Genomic DNA, 24,526 nt, shown 5'->3' with positions numbered 1-24,526 from the left:
GCATTAATCTTCAACCTTAGATTCTATTTTATACATACTTCAATCTTTCACTTCTGTAATTTTTGTGTTCAATAATGAGCTGTCTACAAATAAACCAAAGTTTATTTTGAAAAAACTTATTTGGTAATTCATTTCTGTTATTCTGGCTTATCTCCTTCAAATATTTCCCTACAATGTCAACACATCACTTTTTTAGTGTTTGTAAGCTTTCTAGAATTTTGCTTATGTAACACAGAGTAGGTTCTATAAGCAAAAAAAAATTTCATTATTATCTCAATTATTTAAAAAAAACTGCTTTCAATATCAACTTTTAATTTGTAAAAACGAAAAGTCTGCAGAAGCAAATATCACAGATCACAATAAAGGAGAAACAAAATCTGTAGTATATATTTAGCTGAAAGTTCATTATTAAGGAAACTTTTATAAGCAGTGAAGCACTAATAAATTGCTACACATGGCTCCTGTTGCTCTTTTCTCACTGTCCCTCTTAAACTTTGCATTAGTGTGAAATATTTTCTTGTCTTTAGATCATGTAAGTCAAATTCCTGATGAAAAACATGAACCTAAGACAATAAACATGACCTTGATTTTGGAGTGACAACAATTTTCTTTTTAGTAAAATGATTTTCCCACTTTTGTAATAATTATGCTTTGGTTTATGTTATAACTTCCACCCATGTCTTATCTCCAGCTGGGATGTCTTTAAAAAAAATTTCTTCATTGTTCCACTGATACACAAAAGTTCCTAACAGGAAACAAGTGTTTGTTTTCACTTCAAAATTTAACATTCCCATTTTTTCTGAAATTTTAGTCTGTTAATAATATTTTCTGATAGTGGAAGAAATTTTTTTTGCAACAAGATCATTGTCAACTGATGTTTATGGTTGTCCAGATATTATTGTTCTTAACTGTTATTTGCTTGTTTTAAAACATTAAACTGAACTATACATGGTTTATTATTCACCATTAAGTTTAAAGTGAATGTACAGTTATAAAAAATTATGAAGGTAAGACATTAAAATATACTCAATACAAAATATACTTTCATGTTCAACTAACTAATAATAAAGATTACACTTACAATAATGACAATCACTTGCAAAAGTAATTAATATTTTATAAGATATGTATACAGAATTTTATTGAACATGTTATAATTAATTAAAGAAAACATCCCAGAACATACTGGGATTAATATTAATATTCCAATATTAATGTAAACCTATCAATTTATATAATAATCTTTTCAAATCCATGGATTTATCATTGTTATAAGAATCTATTAAGTCAGGTAATGCATAACCTGATTTTATAGAATTCTATAATTAATAATGAATTCAAAAAATTGTTGCAGATTTGTAAGTTTATATTCAGTTAACTATTTTGGAGTGTTCATATGTAGGTTTTATTAGTCATAAATAGATTCAGAAAAACTTAACTTACATTATTAGAAGAGACCATGTTACCAGGATTGGCACGATAATGTACAGGATCATTGGCATCAGTCTTACCAGTAGCTGCTACCTTCAACAATTTATCAATCTGATACTTCAATTTATTTTCTATGGGTCGTATACGTTCAATTACAGTGCGGATTTCAACAAGATGGTCTGAAAAAAAAATTGTGAAATATAAACAGTAAAATACAGAATTTTAAATGAAATAATTCAACTTGCATAAAAAAAATTGTTGAATTATTAATCACAAGTAATACAAATATTAATCATGCAATACACAAGCAATAGAACTGATAGTACTACAAAACTGCTTAAGTATTTCACTCAAATCTTGACACAATTTTTCAATTTTTTAAAAAATATAGTGAAAAAAATATGTAAAAATTTCAATGCTGTATGTAGTAAAAAAGTTAGAACTGACATAAAATCAAGGATGTCTGACAGTTCCTGGCAAGGGATAGTGCAATGTTTCTTTTGCCAATAACAGCAAAATGTCATTCATAATGTAATGATGTCACTGTACTGATTAAAATGGCTATGCAAAAGATAACTTTGGTAAAATGCAGATCAATAAGCAATGCACATCATACTGATGGTTTAAACTACAAATAATGCTACATAAACAGTTACAGTACAAGTAAATAATAGTTTCAATACTGCTCATGGAATGGATTTGAAATAGCCTATTTAAAGTTAGAAGTGAAGAGGAGATTGCATGTTCAGTGTATCAGCACAGTAGTGGCATAGAAACTTCTCAACTGCTTTTCTCATTCCATCCTATCAAAGAAACGTATACAAACAAAAGAGCCAATAAAATTTAAGCTCATATACTGCCTTTAAAACTAAATTTTCAATAAAATACGTGCATTGTTTCTAACAATAATGGTTAATTAAACATTCAACAAAATATAATTTTTTCATGACTGGAGGTGAGTTTCAAATTTCATTAAATAGAAGGTAGCAATACAATAGGACAAAACAAGTTTAAATAAAGAATATCTTAAAATTGCATAGGGTTCATGTAGAAGCTTCTACTCCAATTTCTACAGTTTCAGCAGAAATTATTTTAAAGCATAATGTTATGAATTAATTCATTGAATAGATAATTTTACACAATTACATTTTTAAAATAATCTGTTTGTTTATTACAATATTTTGTTTAATTCAAATACATTTGAGGATTCTTATTACTTATTCCTCTGTTGTCACATGTGTTTAGTAATTACTAATAATCTGGTTTTTTTTTAGAACTGCTTATATGCTTGTTTTAATTTTTTTGGTGTTATTTATAAAATAAATCTTGGTCGAGTTCGTTAATGGCCAAAATTGGACCATGGGGGTGGAAATGGGGGGATTTTTTGGAAAAAACAAAATATCACTAACTTTCTTACTAAGAAATATATCGAATTTGTTTAAAGTTCAGACTATTCTTTGGACAAGGGCCTAATTTTGTTTTTAAGACAAAAAAAAATCATACCTTTCTTAATAGGTACGCTATCAAATCGATTTAAAGTGGTTGTTAGTCCTCCAAACAATACCTAAAACTTTTATCTGAAACAACTTTTGTTATGACTAACCCATATGGTAAGGGATGGCCAAAATGTTGCTAAAATTGTAAGATGGGGCTTATATGCTAAACTTGTGAAATTTTTTCACATGCAACTGTTGTATTGAGTAAATTTGAAGTTTTCTTTACTTTAAGGTGGAAATCTTTTTTATCTCCTACAGCACCGGTGAAATCTACCTTCACCTTCCAGCATGCCGAAAGGAATTTTTTTATTGTTGTTTCTTCTTGGGAGTGTAGTGGTAGATCCATGTTTCATCTACAGTTATGAGTCGACGCAAAAAATCTGACTCACTTTGCTTTAACTGCTCCAGCAGAGCCTTAGAAATGCTCATTTGAATGCATTTTTGGTTCAAAGTGAGCAAATGCAGCATCCACCATGCGGATAACACGTTCTTTCGATATACCCACAGCTTCTGCTATCTCTCTAACCTTAATTCATCAGTTGTCTAGTACCAATTGGCAAACTTTTTCGATGATATTGGTGGTGGTTGCAGTTTTTGGGTGTTCCAAATGCTCATCATCAACCAAGCTGGTACAACCATGTTTAAATTCAGCTGCCCATCTTTTCATGGTGGCAAATGATGAGACAGATGGTAAACAGCACCCAACTTGGTTTTAATTTGTGTAGGTGTACTGCCTTTCAAATTAAAGTATTTAATCATGACATAATATTCAATTTTTTCCATTTTTACAAAAGACACCACAATGACTTCACAAACGATTATCAAGCAATAACTGAGCATCCAAAATGGCTGAAATTTTAGTGAGTATCTCTCAAAGCAAGCATGAATACATTTCCTAACTTTTGTTTTCAGATAACCCTTGTGTTTATATATATATATATATATATATAGCTTAATTAAAAATTAAATTGAAAATAAATAAATTTTTACTTACCAATAATTACAGTTCCTGCAATTGACTTTCCATAACATTTTAGCATTATAATATAAAGGAGATTACTCAAGTAACTCAACAACATTTGGTTCTTCACTTCCAGTACGCTAAGACCCTGAAACATTATTTTAAAAGATAATCAGTGAAAAATTTAATAAAAGTTCTGAATTATGAGATAGCTGTATTTAAAACACTGTAAACAGAATTATCTCATCATTTTATAGAAGGGTCTTTTTGAAAAAAAAGTGAAAAGTTAGATGTTTATCCAAAGATGATTACTATAATGTTGACAATCATGAAAAATAGTATTGAAGAGAATTTAAAACATTTAAATCTAAAATATCATAAATAAAATATTATTTATGTATAAAATATACGTTTATATAAAATATTATTAATTATATAAATCTTGTAAAATTTAATTACTTGCATTCGCTACTTTTAATCTTGCCTCTATTAAAGGTTTCACAGAAATCTTTGCTTCTTTTTATTACAAAAAATATATTTAAAATATAATTTCATACAACAAATTGTAGAGATTTATATTTATCTCAATCACTGAAGTGGACAATAATTTATTCTGCTGTAATTACAATTTGTTGGTATAATATGTAGTTACTGTTTTAGTATATTGAATATATTTTAAAATATTAATTATAAGTTTTTGGACCATCTAAATTAAGTGTTTTTCCCCTAACCCAGTCATTGTGATTTTTGTTTGTTAATCTTATTATTTTCCTTGCAATTTTTTATTTTAAGGATTTTTCAATTATAAAGTATTTAAATCTGTCTCTTACAATACTATATACTATACTTTATAGTATACTACACTTTATAGTACAGAAATATTTTACATATATATGTTTATTTTCCTGATAAATAAGTTTTTTATATGTTTAAATGTTCCTGAAAATGGTTTTACAATTTCTTTGTCATATATATGTAGCATCATTTTGCAGCTGCTAAGACGTGTAACTTGATAAGCTGTTTATTAACCCTTTAATGAGTATGCAATTAATCACAGAGCATCTTGATCACTGGTGCATGGTAATAACCATAGTACTCTAAATGCATAATCCAACATTACAATCTTGACATTCAAAGGTACTGTTTTTTCTCTTTTTTGTTTTGTTTCGTGCACACACTTTCTTTATTGTTTCCTTTTCGGCGTCAAGGTCAGCCAGGGAGAAGTGCTGTGTGGTCAGCCGTAGTGGTATTGTTTCTCCGCAAGGCCATGAAATAGGTGTTACTTTTTTTGAAGTATGATTGTGTTCTATCAGCTGTTGGATAAGATTGCAACTGAAAACAGAAGTGTTCTTTTTGTTGTGCAGTCCAACAATGTGAAAAGAATGCAAAACAACTAATTGAGTATGTGGAAAAACAAAAACAAAAACGTGCTGAATCATTGAAAGAAATTATATCTGTTTTATCAACTGCATCCATATTCTTGTCCATGCCGATTGATGTCAACCATAGCATAACTGTGTGCCGTGCTAAGCATTGTTACTTCATGCTTGTCACACCACCTGACTACAATCATTTCCTTCTTACTACTTACATCTACATCACCAGTTTTCATTTTTTGGGGGCAAACAAGGCATGTTCTTCCGATTCAATCTAACTGTACCACATGCTCCAGTAGAGTTTTCTTGTAATGACTGACACAGATCTGGACTGGAATACCAGTTATCTAAAAAAAAAGAATATGATTTTTTCCCAAGAATGGCTGAATTAGAGTTCCTACTACATTCGCTGAGGTCACAATTTCATTTGTAGCATCAATATATTTAGTATTTTTCCCTGTATAAAAGAAAATCAAGGACTAGACCTGTTTCACTGTCACACAGAACAAATAGCTTGATGCCAAATCAATTTCGCTTGGAGGGAAATATTGAATGAAACCAAGCCGTCCTTTCCAAAGCATCAAACTTTCTTAGATAGGTTTTGACCAGGAGTAAAATTTGACGAGAATTTTCATCTAACTGTTTCAATTACATATTCATTCATATTTTATATAGCTTATCTGCACTGTGAGCAAGTGAGTTATCGTCAAAGTGTAACTTGACTCATAAGTTTTGAAAATATTGGGGTTGTCAGGAAGGGATATTTAGACCAATACAAATTTTATACTTTTTTTTTTACAATGAACCACAATAAGTAATACACCAAAAAAGCAATACAATTCATCAGCATTTATGTTTGACCATCGCTTCAACTTAGAAAAATTTTGTAGGCCTACATTGATTTTCAAGATTTCCTCATACTACTAGTTAGTTTATTCTGCAGTAAGTGACAAGATTATAGTCCATCAACTGGTAAAAAAAAAAAATCAATTTCATTTTCTTCCAACCCATATAAATCTTATTAGGCCTAAATCTGTTAGGCGAGTCATAATTTTTTGGAGAAAATCCAACATTGCACTTCCATTTGCAAACAGGACACAATGAAGGTCAGTTACTGGTAGGGCAAAAGGAGGAATAGTTGACTATTTTGACCATGTCATTAAAACTACCATCATCATCAATAGTACTTGTCTCTTGTAAAAAGGATTCAAAACTTGTACTTCAAACTCACTGTTACCATCTTTGAAAACATCTTTATCGGAGTGTAAAACATCATCTTCACTGTCAGTGAACTGACCATTTTCACTAATATCATAAACAAGGTGTCTTATTTAACTACTATGGAGTAACATATCAGGATTTTTATCCATACATGAAGATTAAAAAAAAACTACTCAGTATGTATGGTGATAAAAAATATTTTCAAAATTATAATACAAAGAAAATAACACAAGCAAAACACAATTTCAACTCTATTTACAAACTTCTACACACAAACTACCATTTACACAATCTGTTTCAACAGTGAAAAAAATTATTTACAACTTATAATATGAAGAAAATAAAACCATATACACAATGGAAAGAACTAGAAAGCTCGGTTACAAACGTACACATTGAAGCCAACTGAATGTACAAATGGGAGATTTCACGCCTATATGAGTGAACAGCAGAAGTGATTAGCGATAATAATCAGGTGAGTGTAGTGCAATAGTGGACACATGCAGTCTGTCTCAATCGCTTTGGCTCAGCCTAGCTGCCTTTACCCCCCCCCCCCCTCCGCAACTGTACAAAATGCAGTCAAAAACTATCTAAAAAATTTCTTCATTGGTTACAGTAAAAATGCATTATTTCTTAAAAACAAAAGTACCCTGTAAAATTAAAAATAATATCTTATCAATAATTTTTCACTCAGACCGTTCTGGAACGGCCTTTCTCATTTTGCTTGTTTTGAAGTGGGACATTCCAGAACAGTCTTACTCATTTTTAAAAAATTTCATCACTCCTTAAAGGATTAAAATAGTGTTTATATATAAAATAAAATCACAAAATAAATAAGGTTACGTATTGTTAGATTACCTAAGTCCACCATAAATTTTATGATCAGATTCTTCACAATTATACTAATAAAATAATTGAATAAGCATTTTATGTATATTTTTAAGTACATGTATAAATAATCATACACATATTTTACTGGATGTGCTTAAATGCAGCTACTTTATAAATTAACCACAAATGTTTTTTTGTTTATTCAAATATAAGGAAATTTCAAAATTTTTTGCCTTAATTTAAAAATATATCATTCAAGAGAAAAAAAATTAAGGTGGATTTTACTACAATTTAAGAAGTTATGTAAACCCATTTTAAAATATTCTTTTTAGAGACAAAAGATTTTTTAAAAAAATATTTCCACCACACCATTGTTCTTTTTCCTTTTTATATTCTATTTTTTCTAGAAAAATAATATAACAGAAAATTTTCAGTGTTAACATTTATTATTTATAATAAAAAAAGAACAAAAATAATTTTCAATTTCACTTCAACCTTATAAATTTTATCAGCAGTATCAATCAATCATAAACTTAACCTAAAAAATTATATATTGTCTTTTTTAAACGACTATATTAAATTTTTTCCCTTTTCAAAGAGAAAATTCACATTACACACCATGTCCTCAGAGAAGTGAAGTGGTTGGACACTTAGGTGTATGGAACAAGTTTAAGTATGTTCTTCTTACAAACGTATATAGCGTTTGTACAACATTTTATATATTTCTACATTTAAAGTAATGGCAAAAAAAAATTAAGATTATTTGGAAAAAATGACTGTTGATTAATGACTTATGCAATTATTTTTTTACTAATTATATCTTAAAAAAAACTGCATTTATTTAAAAAAAATTTTTAAAAGTAAGGGCCCAATTTAAAGCTATGTATTAATTATTGTAAATTAATACATTTTTAAAAATCTAATTTCCCAAAAATTGATTTTTACTTATTATGTTTATGAAACATCACTTATAACAGATGTAAATAATATTCAAATAATTTCACTAAAAAAAGAAATTTCTATAAACTCATTTTTGGAAATGTTGTTTAATCAGTTTTAAAATTTATAATGGATAGTTTTACTTTTTCCATTATTCTTTTGGTTTAAGTTGAATTAATAATGTTAATTTGTACCTAAATTTTTGGATTTTTAAATGATTTTTGTACAGCCTAAAGCATTTCTAATAATTAAAAAAAAATAAATAATATAAATGTATGGTATTCATTTCATTTGTATGGTTAACTTACAATATAATACACTTAAACTTTGTACAATAGTTACATTTGTGGAGATATAAAAATATAACTATTCTAATACTTCTGTTTTCAACTATAAAACATTTTTAAGTGGTGCCAATGTAATGAGCAAGTAACAAATTTTTTTTTATTCCAAATTATAGCTCTCGCCACCTTTGACACTTTGAGATTTCAAACTCAATATGAATTTAAATAAAACATTTCATGACCCAAAAGTAAGGCAATCAAATCTTTTATCTTGTATCATCAGGTTGCCTACAATCTTATAAGTTTTGGCACTTAATTATTAACATTTGAAAAAATTACTATTAATAACATTTTTTTTAAACTTTGACCATATATTTACCGTTTTGAAAAAATGGTGTAATTTTGAGTAATTATTTGATTAACTCACAATTTTTCATGCTTTAATACACCATAGTAGATATTATTAGGCTCAGTAAAACACAAGATCTAAGGGTCAGAAAGCAGGTTTGAATATCAGGTGACCAGTGCAAGGTCAAAATCCACATCAAGTTATTAGTACTCACGTCAATTAGCGGTCAGTTTCATAAGTTACAGCAACCTGTTCAAATGCTAATCCTTTCTATGGAGAGCGGTTAAGGTTTAAGGTTAGAGTTTTACAGAGAGAGGACTAAACCATAAACTAACTTTATTAATCATCATTTGGAGTCAGTCGTTGAAGATGATTACTGGCACTCTTCATAAGGTTTGCTGTACATACAACTAAGAGCATGAAAAATGTGTAGTCTCTCTCTGTATTAATTATATTTCTGTTTAAACATAAATTAGGCCAAGTATCCTAGAAGATTGTGTTAAGTATTGCCGTAGCTTGGCAATTTATCCCTACCCTCTCTCCAAAAACAATTAACCTTAGTTCTCTCCACATAATGGATTAGCATCTGAACAGGTTTCAATAACTCACAAACTGATAGCCAATTGACAAGTACAGATAACAGTGCAGATTTTGACCTTGTGTGAATCAATCACTATCCAAACTATTTTCCAACATTTAGATCTTGGGTTTTCCTGATTCTAATCATATTTACTGTAGTACAAGGGTTTTTTCAAGGTTCGATCAGTCGCGAAATAAAAACCCGCACAAAAATCGGATGAACCTTTGTGCATGTGTTGTGCAGCGTCTTTAGTATGGCCTTCAATCACGCCGTGTCACTTCGTTTAGTTCTGAACACGCAGCTAGCGCTTAAACATGTCTACAACAATAGCATCTCCCGCCAAGTGTGAAGTGCGTGTGGTAATTCGATTTCTTCAGGTTGAGGGGTGTAATGCAGCTGAAATTCATTGACGAATAAGTAATGCATATGATGAAACTTCAATGAGTGACAGCAAAGTGTGACAATGGTGCAGGAACTTTAAAGCAGGACGTACAGATGTTCATGATGCAGGCGGTCAGGGAAGGAAGTGAGTGTCAACCAATGATCTCTTTGAGCAAGTGGATGAGGCAATTCGAGTTAGTTCACAGTTTCTGTATTGAGTGATTCATTTCCTGAAATTTCAGGGCAATTCAGAATAAGCAGAGAGGAATGTTGTCATCAGGCATTGTCTTTCTCCATGACAATGCTCGGCCGCACACTGCAGCTGTAACAAAGAAGCTTCTGCAGCGTTTTCGTTGGGAAGTGTTTGACTACCCACCTTACAGCCCGGACTTGGCTCTGTCTGATTTTCACATCTTTGCTCACATGAAACGCTGACTAGGAGGGCAACATTTTGGCACAGACATCGAGCTGCAGACCAGCATAGAAACATGGCTGAAAACAAAGGCGGCTCCATTCTATGACAAGTATTGGAAAGTTGGTACCACACTACGACAAATGTCTAAATCGGAGTGGTGATTATGTAGAGAAATAGTGTAACTATGTAAGTACTTGTTACAAATAAAAAATATTTTATTTTCACTATGGTTTTAATTTCATGACCGATCAGATTTTGAAAAAAATAACCCTCGTATATTAAAATATGAACAAAATTGAACTTGATCAAGTTAATTGCTCAGAATTACCAAAAAATAAAAATTACAAGTGTAAGAACATTAATACAATAAGAATTATGATAGTTTACCTCTGAAGTTGATAAATCATTTCTTTGAATTTTATGTTTTAGATCAATTACATTATTTTTAATAAATGTTATGCATTCATTAATTTCATCAAATAATTCTGATGTTCTGATGGTAATATTATCTGTGTCATTAACTAAATCATTTTTAATACCATTACTTTCAATCTGAAACAAATAAAATGTAAATTAAAAAAAAATGCAACTATATCTTTTACATCAATGTGCAACGTTGTTCCACATTATTTTCTAAATACTGCAACTTTATCAATATTGCTGCTGTTAATTGTTATCAGTGGTTAGAAAACTGCTTTAGTAACCAGTTGAATAGTGAACTTAGTCACATTTTTTTGTCACAGTTAAGTGTTTACAGGATTCATATTCATGGATGTGGCATGTAATGTAGAATTATGTTTACATTAGGTTCTAAAATATCTTTAAGCTTATTAACATATTTAATCGATTCACTTTTTAAACTAAGCTTAACGACAATTGTATATACAAGCAATATAAATATTATTATACCAGTCTGCCATGCTCGAATTCAATTATCAGTTTAGTAGTAATTACAAACATTAATATCTGCAAATAACCTATTCACAAACATGAATTTTTCTTTAATGTTACTTACATTTGTTGTTCCATCAAGGAAAACCATTTTATAAAATGTACTCAATACAGAAAGAAATGAAATATTAACGATGCATGAGTGAAGGAAGAATAAAATTTAACAAAAATAGGTTATTCAATTTTCCGCAAAGAACCGTCAACCAGTACTTGTCAACATAACCTCAATCCAAAAAAGAGGTTCCTCGAGCTTCATGATTTTACTAGATTGTACGTCGTCGTATATAGTGCTGTATAATCTAGTAAGTCATCTTCCGCTAAATACTCATAACCATTTTGTTATTAATTTTTTTTCATAAACATCACTATACACTAAGTTACCTCTTTTTCTTGAGCAAGGTATTTTCATGTTAGTATATTATGTATATTACAAGAATTTGAACCTTCAAAGTCGAGAGTTCTAAGGTTCAAATCCTGGTAGAGGAAGTTACTTTTATACAGATTTGAATACTAGATCGTGAATACCGGTGTTATTTAGTGGTTTGGTTTCAATTAACCGCACATATCAAGAATGGTCGATCTGAGACTGTACAAGATTACACTTTATTTACATATCATCCTCTTAAGTAATACGTTACGGTGGTTCCGGAGGCTAAACAGAAAAAGAGAGTATATTATAAGTGTTTACTTACTATGTTCATGGTAATTTATATTTTCTATGTTGGCAGTTCTGCTACAAATGTTTAATAATAAAAATTACCAGAAAGCCAACCAACTTACTTACTATTAAGTTGGCATTGGTTACGTTTTTTCTCATAAAGTGTTGTGTATACCAATTAACATTTCTAGTATATCATGTGTACAGTCCCTGTGATGTAAAATAATAAGTAAATATTATCTTCCGTACAATAATGGTACGCTACGATATAGTGTATTTCATAAATTTACGAACAGATTGTTTTCCCAGCTGTTAGCAAACAGGAATTGCCCCGAACACATCGAGTATCTTAGAAAAAAATGATATTGGGATCTGCACGTATTTGCGATAACATGTTTTTTTAATTTGTACATAAAATAATTTAAGCATTACAGCTGAAAAATAGTTTTATTATTTGTTAGATGATTTGAACGGTGTTGAAATTTTATACGTATAGTAGTAGGCAGTTCTTAAAATGGCCGGTGACATAGAACATTTTAATTCGTATTCTCTGCCGAGAAGTTTTAAAAATGCTTCTAAAACTAATGTAAGTATCATTTGTAAACAATTTTTGTTGTATACATGTGTATAATTATAGTAAACCTTTTTACAGTTTTATTTTATAACAAGCTATTTTTCTTTTTTTTAAGCATTTAATTTCGAAGAGTTTATGTGAAAATTTATTAATGCAAATTCAATTTTTATTGTAAATTATTTAGTGATACCTAGTTGGAATGTCATTTGTTCCTTGACCAGTGTGTTTCTACTTTGCTGAATTTTAATTTAAAAGCCTTCTGCACATAATTTTCTTATTTGGATGGTTGTCAATACTGTCAGCATAATTTGTTACTGTGCAACTTTCATAAAACTTGAATGAATCTCATATCTTCTTATGATTATTTTGGTATTTAATATAATGCTAAGATTTCGTCTTGAAGTTCCATTAAAGTAGGTTGGATAATAAATTGGTCTGTACTATGTGCTGTTATTTGTCAGTTTTGTATGATTAATTATTAATGACTTAAACGTCCCCTTCATCATTTCTAATTTTAAAGAATTGGAAAACAAAATAGTACCTTTCTGAAGATTTATTGTGGAGAAATCCAGTAGTTTTATCAAAATTGATGTCTGAACTTTAGCAATTCAGTGGAATAAATACTTAACGTACTCAATTTAAATACAATTTAAATACTTAACCGCATAAATAAATTGTATGCAAGTTAGAAATAGAAAGAAATTTATTAGTACAGTATAGATCATATATCAATGAATCAAGAAACCTCCTTAGTCCTTTTAAAAAATCTAATGTAGACACCACATTCCTTGTATGCCTATTAAGTTACATTACACACTCTTAAACGTACATAAAATTTTATTTCATTGATAACTTCTGATTTTTTTTTATTGTTATTGAATTATTATTTATTGTAAACATTTTTTTTTGCAATCAGAGGTTAATAATTATTAATAAATCCAATATATTTAAATTAAAAAAAGGAAATGAATTCTTATTGAACTGATCTGCTATCCCCTTGCAAGATCCAAATATTTCATTAATTAAAATTTTATTTGGCTGTAACTCTGGAACCATTGAAAATAAGTACCACTTATATACACAGCTGAAAACCTTTCAATGAGGGCTTATTACTGAAATTAAGATAAAGTGCAAAATCCAATTTTTTTGGATTTTGGGCGTTCCAACTAGATGTTAAACAGTCCTAAATCCAAAATTTCAATATCCTGTGGCTAATTGTTTTTGTGTTATGCGAAATATGTACATACAGATGTCATGCCAAAACTAGTCAAAATTGATATTTCCGTTGAAATCTGAAAACAGAAATGTTTTAGGATAACAATACTTCTTTGTAATCCTATACTAAGTAAAAAGGAAGTAAAACTTCCTTAGGAAGTAAACATTAAATATTTTTTTCTATTAAGTACATAATAATATGTTATATAGGTTTACTTTAGTTGAGGGTAGATTCCAGATGAAAAAAGAAACTACAGTATCTGCCTGCATGGATCAACAAGAATTTTGGAAAAACAAATTGAAAAAAGGGTCTTATTTTTATTGAAAATTGTAGAATTATGTATACTTGTAATTGTAGTATTAAATAAATGAAATAAGTACTTTTCCATAATAAGGTGTTTTCTCATTTGCCATGACACTGTATCAAGAAAACAGTTAGGTTGTCTAGTTTGATAAAGGTAGAAATCGTTATCACTTAGGAGTAACTGACTTGTTTTGAAGTTACATATTTTAATATAATAATTATTGGTTTAAATGATCATCTATCTACTATGGGTGCCAAAAAAATGATCTGAATACCTAATTTTATGTCTTAAACTTTGCTCTGAGTTTGTAGGTAATAGGTATATGTATGGGAGTAATTATTTACAATTAGGGACTCGCCTCAGAATATTGATAAAATTTGAAATATACCTTATTTATAACCAAAATTATTCATTATAATTAAAATTTTTATCAGAAACGCCATTCAAAACTGAAACCAAGAGAGGTTTCTGTTTTGATAGTATGGATAAGGACATAGCGGTTGTGGTCGATCTGGCGGTTCTCGATGACCCTTTTACGTTGTCAGTTCTTAGAAGGGTTCCTGATATTAGAAACCTAGCAGAAACGGGCAGATTGAAAGCGGCACAGCCATTCGCATTTAAACCGCAGACGAAGGTTCTCATTGATGAAGAAGAGCTGCAATTTCACATGGTGTTTGTGATGGTGGTTGACTCCACACAGAGCAACAATAAGATGGCTGAGGATTTGAAAGGTGGCATTGGTAGAATATTTGAACTATCAAACAACAAGACGTTTTTGGTGCTTCAGGTGGTAGAACTGGGTCCTTGAAGTTACTGGAGTATGCAGGTAGGAAGAAGTTGTTAAAGATAGAGATGTTTCTCGATCAAGGAGTGGGTGGGCAAAATCAATGTGAGGGCTCACCCTCAAAGACTGTAGCGGTAACAGCTCAAAATAGAACCTATGCTGACTTAATAAAATAAGTGAAGGATGGAGTGGATGGTGAGCTTTCAAGAGATATTGTCACTAAGGAAGGGCCAAGCAAGAGAAGTGCTCGCAGGGTGGAAGACAATGGACGAGGTACGGAGGATCTGCACCTCGTCGGAAGATAGATGGTGGAATAGAAGGTGCCAAGGTTAGCTGCACGAGTAGGGTGTGCACAAAGGAAATCATTCGGGATATCGATGAGCTCTCCATGGAGGAGGACGTTACTACGGCCCTCAGGACGGAGCTGGTGCAACTCTAGCAGTTGTCTATGAGGCCTGCATTTGGCAGTACCAAGGTGGCCTCTGTGTTGGTTCCTGTTAAGCTGGCAGATCACTTAGCGCAGAAACGTAGACTGAAGATTGGGTGGGTTTCATGTAGAATTGCCCTCAGTGAAGACATAAAAAGATGTTATAGATGTTGGTCGGTGGGCCACAGGGTTGCTGGCTGTACGGGTCCTGATAGACATAGGGCCTGTTTTAAATGTGGTAAGGACGGTCATTTTAAGGCCGACTGTCGTGTGAATGTTAGAGGTGTTGATCTTTGCAGTGGAGGCTTAGGCTGCCAATCAGGAAAAGATGATTAAATTACTTTTAACGAATGCTAATCATAGCCCTCTCTCGCATGATTTGACCGAGGAGCTGGCTAAACGGATTGATTTTGTTATCACGTCTGAGCCGAACAAGTATGTCGCGTATGGTAATGGTTGGTGTGCAGATAGAAGTGGTGATGTTGCCATCCATGTTGATGGTGGAAGAGTTCGTTGGAGACTGGCAGAGAGATGAGACTGCTTGATAGCCTTGTAGTTAGCTTCGGCTATACTTGTCGGGGTGTACATTAGTCCCAATTGTGGCATTCCCAGTTATGCCGAGTTCATGAACAGATTACATGAACTTTTTGCTCAAGCAAAAAGAAGGGTCATAATACTGGATGACTTCAATTGCAAAATAATAGAAGCTAGCTGCACTGTTAGTAACAGGCGGGAAGAGATCCTTGCATCTTGCACTTGATTCATTGCATGGACTATATTGCTTAAATGATGGTTTTCCCACGTACACGGTTAGGGAACAATCTTCAGTCCTAGACCTTCTTATTCTGGATGGTCGGTGGGATCGGGAGCTTTGCTCCTTGAAGGTACTTACGGAGGATATTGCTAGCGATCATCTAGCGACGTCAATTGAGTTGCAAGATCCGTCATTGAAAGTGAGGGTCGGTAGCCTGACGTTCCGTCTGTCCAACTGGCAGGTGGACATGGTTGTATATATAGTAGAGAGAGTGATTGTTCAAATGAATTTAACTCCAGAAGAACTTCAAGAGATCAAAGATGAGATTGCGCGGTTCGAGATGAAGAATCAGGGTTTCAAGCCGGTATATTGGTGGACCGCAAGAATTGCGCAGATGCGGAGGGAATTACAGTCCAGCCGGAGACGTATGCAGCGGTTGCGTCGAAATGATTGGGCGAAGTATGTTGAGGCTGCTCGAGGTTATAGAGATCGCAGACGTGCCCTCAATTATGAGATTGACAGTAAAGCGCAAGAAATGGATGGAGCTTTGTGAGAATTTGGATAGGGATCCCTGGGGAGATCTTACCAGATTGTGATGAAGAGATTTGGTAGGCGCTTCCCTGTATTGAGATGGATAGGGCGAAGTGTGAGGTGAAGACTCTTCCCTTGCGCCGAACGAAGAATAGTTGGCCCTCCAGTTTTTGAGAGAAGAAGTTATACTGTTGATGGTTATCATAGAAATAAATAGGCTTGGGAATGTGAAAAGTCCGGGGGCCGGACGGAATCCCGCCAAGGTGCTAACGGGCCGAATCGGTAGGGTACCGTGGGCCATAGTAGGCATTTTCAATAAAAAACTGGAAGGTGGGACAGTCCCAGCCTGTAGGAAGGAAGGGGGCGGCTTCTCTTCCTTCCTAAAGGTGGTTTTGATGACATGGCCGGAAGATTTAGACCGTTATGTCTCCTTAACAATTTAGGTAAAGTTGCTGAGAGGTTATTGGTGTCAAGAATCATGGTGGAGCTCAACAGAGAAGATGGTATACATGATAATCAATATGGTTTCGTGCCAGGCAGATCGGCCATTCAAGCTGTTTCACTAGTGATACACTGGGCTAAGGAGGATAGACAAGGCACATGGAGGACGAGGGGTATCCCTGTTTGGTGTTCTTGGATATCCGGAACGCGTTTGCTTGGGTGCCTTGGGACGTTTTAATGTCTGCCTTGGTAAATAAGGGCATTAGTAATTACCTGATTAAGCAAGTTGCGTTTATTTAAATGAGAAATGGAACAAGACTGAAACTTTGGAAGGGTGTTTGTTTCCAGATGTTTGGGGTAGTCCCATATGGTTCAGTGTTGGACGCCCTCCTTTGGGATATTGTTTTAGACAACTTATTGGGTGTTCGGTTGCCGCAGCATACGCAGTCAATTGGTTATGCGGATGATTTAGTCATGATTAGTGGCAGGACGGAGCAGGAGATCCTGTACAGAGGCAGTGCTGCGCTTGATTTGATCCATGTATGGTTGAGACCACGGTCTGGAGTTTGCTCTTGATAAGTGTTGGTATGTTTCCTTAACAGGAAAGCGTAGAGTTAATCCCATCAGGTTGGTGGTTGGGAATCACCAAATACAAGAAGGCCTTAAGCTGAAGTACCTTGGTGTAACAATCGACAAGTCACTACGGTTCAGCGAACACGTTTTGGAGTGCTCTGAAAGGGCTGAAAGAACTTCACAGGTTGCATCCGGGCGTCTAAACGTCGAGCCATTATGTCGGCGGTTTCTTCCATTATGTTATATGCCGCGCCTGTTTGGAAGGATGCAGTTGTAGAGAGAATTCATGGAAGAGCCGGGTTAGAAGTGGTGGCAGCATATCGCACGGCTTCTTATGACGCGGTATGTGTACTTGCCGGGACTCCTCCCATAGACCTTTTGGTTCTTGAGCGTGTCCATAATTATGAAGGCGGTGACAGTGCTGAAGGTAGAAATGAAACACTAAGAGTGTGGCAAGACAGATGGAACTTAGGTGTCAAGCCTGGATGGACGAGGAGATTAATTCCCGATTTAAGAATATGGTATAACAGAATGTTTGGTGAGACGAGTTTTTACCGGACGCAAATGTTATCTGGTCACGGTAATTTTGAAGTGTATTTGTATGCTGACTGAAGTATGTTTGTTTTGTGTGCTGAACGGGACTCGGTTGAGCACACTCTTTTAAAGTGTGAGGAATGGATTGAACAACGTAGTCGGGCTTGTCGTAGATGGAATTTCCGTTTGTCAATATTTGAGAGAATGGGCAATATTGAGATATAGCTTTGAGTGTGGTTTACACACCAAAAAAAAAAAAAAAAAACCGTAGTCGGGCTGGTATTGCAATTCTGGAGCCGGAGGATGTAGTCCCTTATATGCTGACGTCGCAGAGTAGCTGGAGGAAAGTTGAGGAATACTCGAGTTCTTCGATGCAAAGATACGGAAGGTAGAAGAAGAGGGTTTTAATGTAGGGTTAGGTGGACAACCTCAATCGGGAGAGCCGGCATGCTGAGGTGTGCCGGTTCCAATGATCGATTGAGGAATCCAAGGGAGACTAGGTAAGGGGATACTAACGAAAAGACCGGATACCGGTGGGGGGAATCCAGTAATGGAGTACCCCTATTAGAGTGGGCAATGAAAAGATTCAACCGGGGGAGCGACCTCCTATGCCGGAGGCCTCTTAGAGTAAAGGACACTCCCCTGGGCTGAGTTTTACTTAACTGTATGTCCGGCCCGGGGGAGTAGGGAAAAAACGTCAGGTAGGACGAATCCTCCATAGGTCGCTACACGCATGATATATTTCCTGTAGTGTCTGATTTAGGTGCGATTGAATGGGTCTCTCCCAATCGGTATACCACACATTTTCTCTCCGGGCGAGTTTGGCTAGGTTTCGTTTGTTGGATTCGAGTGAATTCCCGGATTGTGGGACTGATGATAGAGGACCACGTCCTCTACGTCTGTCCCCGATACGAGATCGAACATTCACGAGCAGTTAGGGAACTTGTGAGAATACATTCCTTTCTGGATCTCCGTATTAACTGGATGATCCGCGAGGAGTGGTCTGTATTGGCTGGTTTTCTTCGCGGCCTTGCGGTGTGTAGTTTAATCGAGGTACTCGATCGTGGTAGAATCTCGGGCGGCTAGGGTTCCGGCCTAGGCATAGGATTGGTTGGAGGTAGTCGCATTGGCTCGTGCCACGGTTATATTAGTGTTGTTTGTGATTCGATTTGAGGCTCCCGCTGGTATGGGTCGCCGCGCCGCCATGGTGGGGTAGCCCGTGCGACCGGGGACGTGGCTTCGTTCCGCCGTGGTGGTCCTGATCGTGACTTGGTAATGCTACACAAGACTCCAAGATGGGACCGGGTGGGGGGCGGGTGCGGGATTTGTCCCCGGCACCTGTGCGGACTGGAATGAGGTTACGTTCCCCTTATTAGGTGATCTAAATTGGTCGACTTATTTGGGTGTAGATCTGAATTTCTATATTGAGTAAAACATAATTTTGGTTGGTATGAGTGTAGCCCGATACACCTTTCATCTCGTTCGTTTTCCGAGGCATTCACAGTCACGAACGATGCTGTCAAATCTGGATTAGTTGCAGGATTCGCGCTTCCGCGATTTCGGTCAGTTAGTTTGAGGGAATCATGTTAGGTTGTATGTAAAGATGTCCGTTTGAGGTCTATGTGAAGGCAAAATTTGATTTGTATTTTACTGCTGCGAATGTCTACCGAGGCATTTACATCGGTGGCATCCCGACCGAAGCCTGGCTGATGACTGTGAGATGTAATCAGTTAGAGGGTCTAAAGACGATCTCCGGTAAAGCCCCTCAGGGCTCGGAACGGAGGGGGTGGTGTGGCGACCGGTAACATCACAAGGTGGGTGTCTTCCCCCTACGGGGTTGGGATGCCTTTTTTCAGTGCCATTCGAGAAACTACTCTGTCTATATCAACGGGATCCACAGCCCGTACTCCATGGCATGGCATAGCCCCCCGCCGGTAGATCCGCAGACCCTCAGCGAGCACGTCATAAACGATAATCTCCGTTAGGGAGCGACGCTGGTATCGTCTAGCGGACCTAACTCTTGCGCGCAGCACGATAAGGTCAGAAGACCAACACTTTTTCACGGGTTTCCGCCTGCGTTTAACAGACTGGTCTCTGGAAGCAGCGATCATGACGGCTCCAGGCACTCTCTGATCAGCGGACTGGCCCCTATGTAAGGGTCTGTCCATTTGCCGAGGCCGCCGTAGGACCCTATCGCAGCTAGTCTTGATGGCTCGGTCATATTGTTCATCCATCAATTTCACCTCCTCACTATGCTCCATTCGTCATTCCAGCTACGCACCTGCAGCCTGTCCTGATCCAGGCTTCTTAGGTTATAGCAACCCGAATCTAGAGCTCTTAGACCGCCTTCATAAACGATCTCATAGGTTATAAGCCTATCATCGCTCACACTGGCCTCGGGCCAGACAGTCCAACTACTTGTACTTCGTAGCCAGTCGCCCGTCACCAAAGTGAATGGACATGCAAAATTAAAAATTTCTGTGCCCAAGATGAAGTATATGCTTCTCAAGAGTGCAGACAAATTATCGTACAGTTGGAACCCTCACTTAAGTGTAAAGGCCGTGTAATCAGCTGAGTGAGAGTTTATAAGTATTTAGGTCTTTTGTTTGATGAAAAGTTGCTGTTTTGCAACTACATTAAACAAGTGGCTGGCGGATGCCGTTTCAATGATGCACAAACTTGGATTGGTCGGAAAGACCTATTGGTTGTCGGGTTGTCAAATGTACATGGTATGGTGTACCGAGGTGTCTTCAAAAGCATGATCTCTTATGCGGCGCCCGTTTGGGCGCATAGGTTGGATATGAATAGAGGAGTACTTCAAAATTTAAGGAGTTCCCAGTGCAGAGCCTTAATTGTATGCAATGGTTTTTTAAAACAGCCTCCTACGATGCTATAACCGTATTGGGAAAGGCTCTCCCAATCGATTCAGTGGTGAAAGTTCGAGCAGCCATGTGGAGATTGCTAAGAGGTCAGGAGGTCAAGGTATTTGGGATGCGGTTTTGACCCGGTCCTGTACCGGAGCGGAACAGTGATTGCATTGCATCGGTTCCAAATTTCGAACAGTTGCCCATTTCCAACCTGCAGAAGAGGCTGCAGAGCCTCACAGTGGATGCAGAGCAGCTGGAATGGCACACCATCATTAAGGGAAGATACTTGTATTAATTTATACAGGATCTGGGGGGGGGGGATTGTCTGCCTCGAGCTTGTTTTTAAGGGCAAAATGGGTGTCCAGGTGCTCACCAACCATGCTAATTTAAACCAATATCCGTTTCGTTTTGCCTTGCAGCTGATGAGCAGTGTGTCTACGATGAGGTCCAGTGAAATGAACATCTGATTTTTTACTGCCCTGTTTTGGGGGACCGCAACACCCTGAAACTTAAGAGGTCAAGGGGAAAATTGGCCACTCACAAGCGGTAGGTCAGTGTGGTGAGAGCTGCATATTCAGACTGTGTGGAAGTTCCTTGATGCAGTTTCTTTGTTCAACCAATATCAGTAGTTTACCTAAGGGAAAAGACTCCTACTGCACTGTTGTTTGATGCTTACCTAGAGATATATATATATATCACTGACTACCAGCTAATTAAGGCTCCATGCGCTTTAATATGGTTAATAGGTATTTGCTGGCATTCAGCGACCTAGACGTGGCAGTGAATTGCTATCTAGATGAAATAAATTTCAATTTATGGATGTCATATATATGTTTAGTTGTTGACGGGGGGGCTTCTACCCATTTAGCAAATTCATGACAAGTGAATGGTTGGGAAACGTAAGCTGGTTGTGTATGGTATCGTGCTTAGTCCACTCACACTGTTAGGTAAGTTCCAGGAGCTATTTAGTATACTGGTCGATAAACTGTTTGTAGCTCAGTTGCCGTTTGTGGCACAGATGTTCGGTTAGGGTGACTGAGTGGGGTGGTGACAGGAAAAATGCCAAGCAAACCAATGCCTCTGGTATTCAGTGACCTAGGCGTGGCAGCAAATTTCTGTTTTTGACGGCATAAATTTTTATTTATTGACAAGCCATATATATTGTAGTATGTAGACAGGGTATGCATACCCATTTTAGTAACAGATGACAAGAGATGGATACAGCGACTATGTCAGAGCAGAGGTGAAGGTCTACAAGAAGCTTCTCATCAGTATAAAGAGTGCAGGGAACCCTTAACTTTGAGATAAAATGAGTCAAGAAGCTGAAGTGGAATGAGTTGAATGTGTGAGGACCTGGTAGATGATCCCTGGAGGCAGGCCTACTAAATCATCATAAAGAGTTTTGGTAGGCGTCTGCTGGTGCTTGATGAGGACCGGGTTAGGAAGGAGGTGGCAAAACTCATCCTCTACGTTGAACAGGTGGTGTTGGGTGCACTCTTTGAGAGGAGGAGGATCACATTTGATGAGGTTATACTTTCAATAGGCTGGGGAACAAGAGAAGCCCGGGACCTGATAGAATCCCGGCCAAAGTTCTTAACGGTCTGGTTGGCCTAATTCTGTGGGCCTTGGCAGACATGGTAAATAATCAATTGGAAAACAGATCATTCCCAGCCTGTTGGAAGGAAGCTAAGTTAGTCTTCCTTCCCAAAGGTAAAGGTGAGAACCTGGTAGAGGGTACTGGCTAAACAATATATCTAAAGATGTGGAGAGAACACTGTCGGCCCGCATCATTGAAGAACTGAACAGCAGTGAAGGCATCCATAACAATTTGGTTTCGTAAAGGGGAGGTCGGCCATACAAGCAGTCACTTGGGTGGTAAACTGAAATTAGACGAGGCACCTCTGGACTCTGAGCATACCGATACTGGTAATGCTCAGTGTGGAAAATTCATTCGGGTCGTTGCCATGGAATACTATGACTTCCCTGGCCAACAAGGACATCAATCATTATTTGTTGAAACTGATTTGTAAATATCTATGGGCTAGATGGGTGACGACAGATTTGTTTGGGATCGACTCCATTTTCAGTGGGTGTTGGGGGTCCCCCTCTTATGGAACATTGTTTACAATGATGTTCTTGAGGTCCGGTTGCCACCACATACTGAAGCCATCTCCTATGCGGACAACTTGGCATTGTTGATCAGTAGGAGAACTGAACAGGAGGTTCAACATGAGTACTATAGCTCTTAACTGTGGTTGAAGACTGAATGAAGGATCCTGGGTTACATCTTTTGCCCGCGAAGTGTCATTACATTACTCTGACCGGGAAGAGAACAGTGGGTCCAATTGCGCTGACAATTGGGGATCACCGTATTCGGTCTGAGAAGAAGGTGAAATATCTTGGTGTCACAATAGAGCAATCCTGTAAATTTGGAGAGCATACGCTAGAATGCTGTGGCAGAGCTGAGAGGACTCAACTGTGTTTTGATTGATGTTCTAGCTTGTGGCACAAAGAACTTACAAACATAGGGTCATTATGACCATAGTGTCATCCGTTATTCTTTATGCTTCTTGGGTGTGGGATGAGGCTATTAATATCCAGAGAAAACTTGATGAGGCTGATTAGGGTGCACTGCAGATTCCTGCTTGGCATGGTGGCGGCTTGTCGGACCACACCTTACTAGGCTATTTATGTCTTGGTAGGGGTTTCCCCCATTGACCTTCTGGTTCAAGGACATGTTGATAGGTATTCTGGCTGTGATAAGTCTGAAGTTCAGGCAAGAATCATGTGCACCTGGCAAGAACAATGGAGCATGGGTGAGAAGGCTGCTTAGATCAGAAGGCTGTTACCTGATCTGGCAGCCTGATGTAGCAGAAGACATGGTAAAGTGGGTTTTTATACTATGCAAATTCTATCGGGCCATGAAAACTTCGAAGCTTACTTGCATGGCATTGACGGGAGGGAATCATCAGCCTGCATGTATTGCGGCTCTTGTGATATGGGTAGAGCACACCCTGTTCTGGTGTCCAGAATGGTGGAGCAGCACAGATGCGCGGATATTGCCGACTTGATGTCGGAGGAATTGTTTGGTACATGCTAGCCTATATAGATTGTTGGAAAAGGGTTGAAAAGTTTGCAAGAGCAACGTTGCACACAAACTATGAAAAGGGCAGAAGAAGAAGGTATTAAGTTAGAGTAGGGATGTGTTGGACAGCCCCAGCCGGGAGGTCAGCATGCTGAGGTGTGCTGGTTCTGATGAATGGTTGGGGACTTCAGGTGAGTTAGTGTAGACTAAGAATAAAAGACCTAGTCCTGGCTGCTGGGTGGGGGGCCTGGGTACCCCCTCCCTGGCAGTTAGAGGCAGGTGCCAAGTATATAGACCAAATCTCGGTTCTCAGGAATTAGAGGCAGTCTACAAAAATATCCAATTAGTGAGCCGACCTGTTATGCCGGTAGGCAGGAAAGTCCGTTTGAGGCCTATAGTATAGGCCTCAACTCTTCTATAGTAGAGTTTGAGGGCTATATTATGCTAGGCATATACGAGGTTTTGATTGTTCCCTTGGGCAGCTATACACCGGCAGAGTCGTTTCCACTTCTGGTAGCAGCGCTGGAAGGCTTCAGCTGGTTGGGCTTTCAACTGGTCGGTCA

General features: G+C 36.5%; 2 protein-coding genes across 2 annotated transcripts in view; one reads left to right on the top strand and one right to left on the bottom strand.

Moving 5' to 3' along the window:
* LOC142319120 (neuroguidin) overlaps positions 1 to 11,458 on the bottom strand; it is a 31,866-nt gene extending 20,408 nt beyond the window's left edge. The window contains exons 1-4 of the mRNA XM_075356048.1: positions 11,280 to 11,458; positions 10,652 to 10,816; positions 3,922 to 4,036; positions 1,444 to 1,610 (exon numbers count right to left, since the gene is read on the bottom strand). Coding sequence (XP_075212163.1) covers positions 1,444 to 1,610; positions 3,922 to 4,036; positions 10,652 to 10,816; positions 11,280 to 11,306 — 474 coding nt within the window. The 5' untranslated portion in view covers positions 11,307 to 11,458. The remainder of the gene's footprint in view (positions 1 to 1,443; positions 1,611 to 3,921; positions 4,037 to 10,651; positions 10,817 to 11,279) is intronic.
* A 532-nt stretch (positions 11,459 to 11,990) lies between these two features.
* LOC142319119 (E3 ubiquitin-protein ligase TRIM23-like) overlaps positions 11,991 to 24,526 on the top strand; it is a 57,911-nt gene continuing 45,375 nt past the window's right edge. The window contains exon 1 of the mRNA XM_075356047.1: positions 11,991 to 12,459. Within this exon, the coding sequence (XP_075212162.1) occupies positions 12,388 to 12,459 (72 nt within the window). The 5' untranslated portion in view covers positions 11,991 to 12,387. The remainder of the gene's footprint in view (positions 12,460 to 24,526) is intronic.

Source organism: Lycorma delicatula, chromosome 2 (genome assembly GCF_047948215.1).
Source record: "Lycorma delicatula isolate Av1 chromosome 2, ASM4794821v1, whole genome shotgun sequence".
Taxonomy (NCBI): domain Eukaryota; kingdom Metazoa; phylum Arthropoda; class Insecta; order Hemiptera; family Fulgoridae; genus Lycorma; species Lycorma delicatula.
Note: the sequence above shows the minus strand (reverse complement) of the source record. Positions and strands in the feature narration are given on the sequence as shown.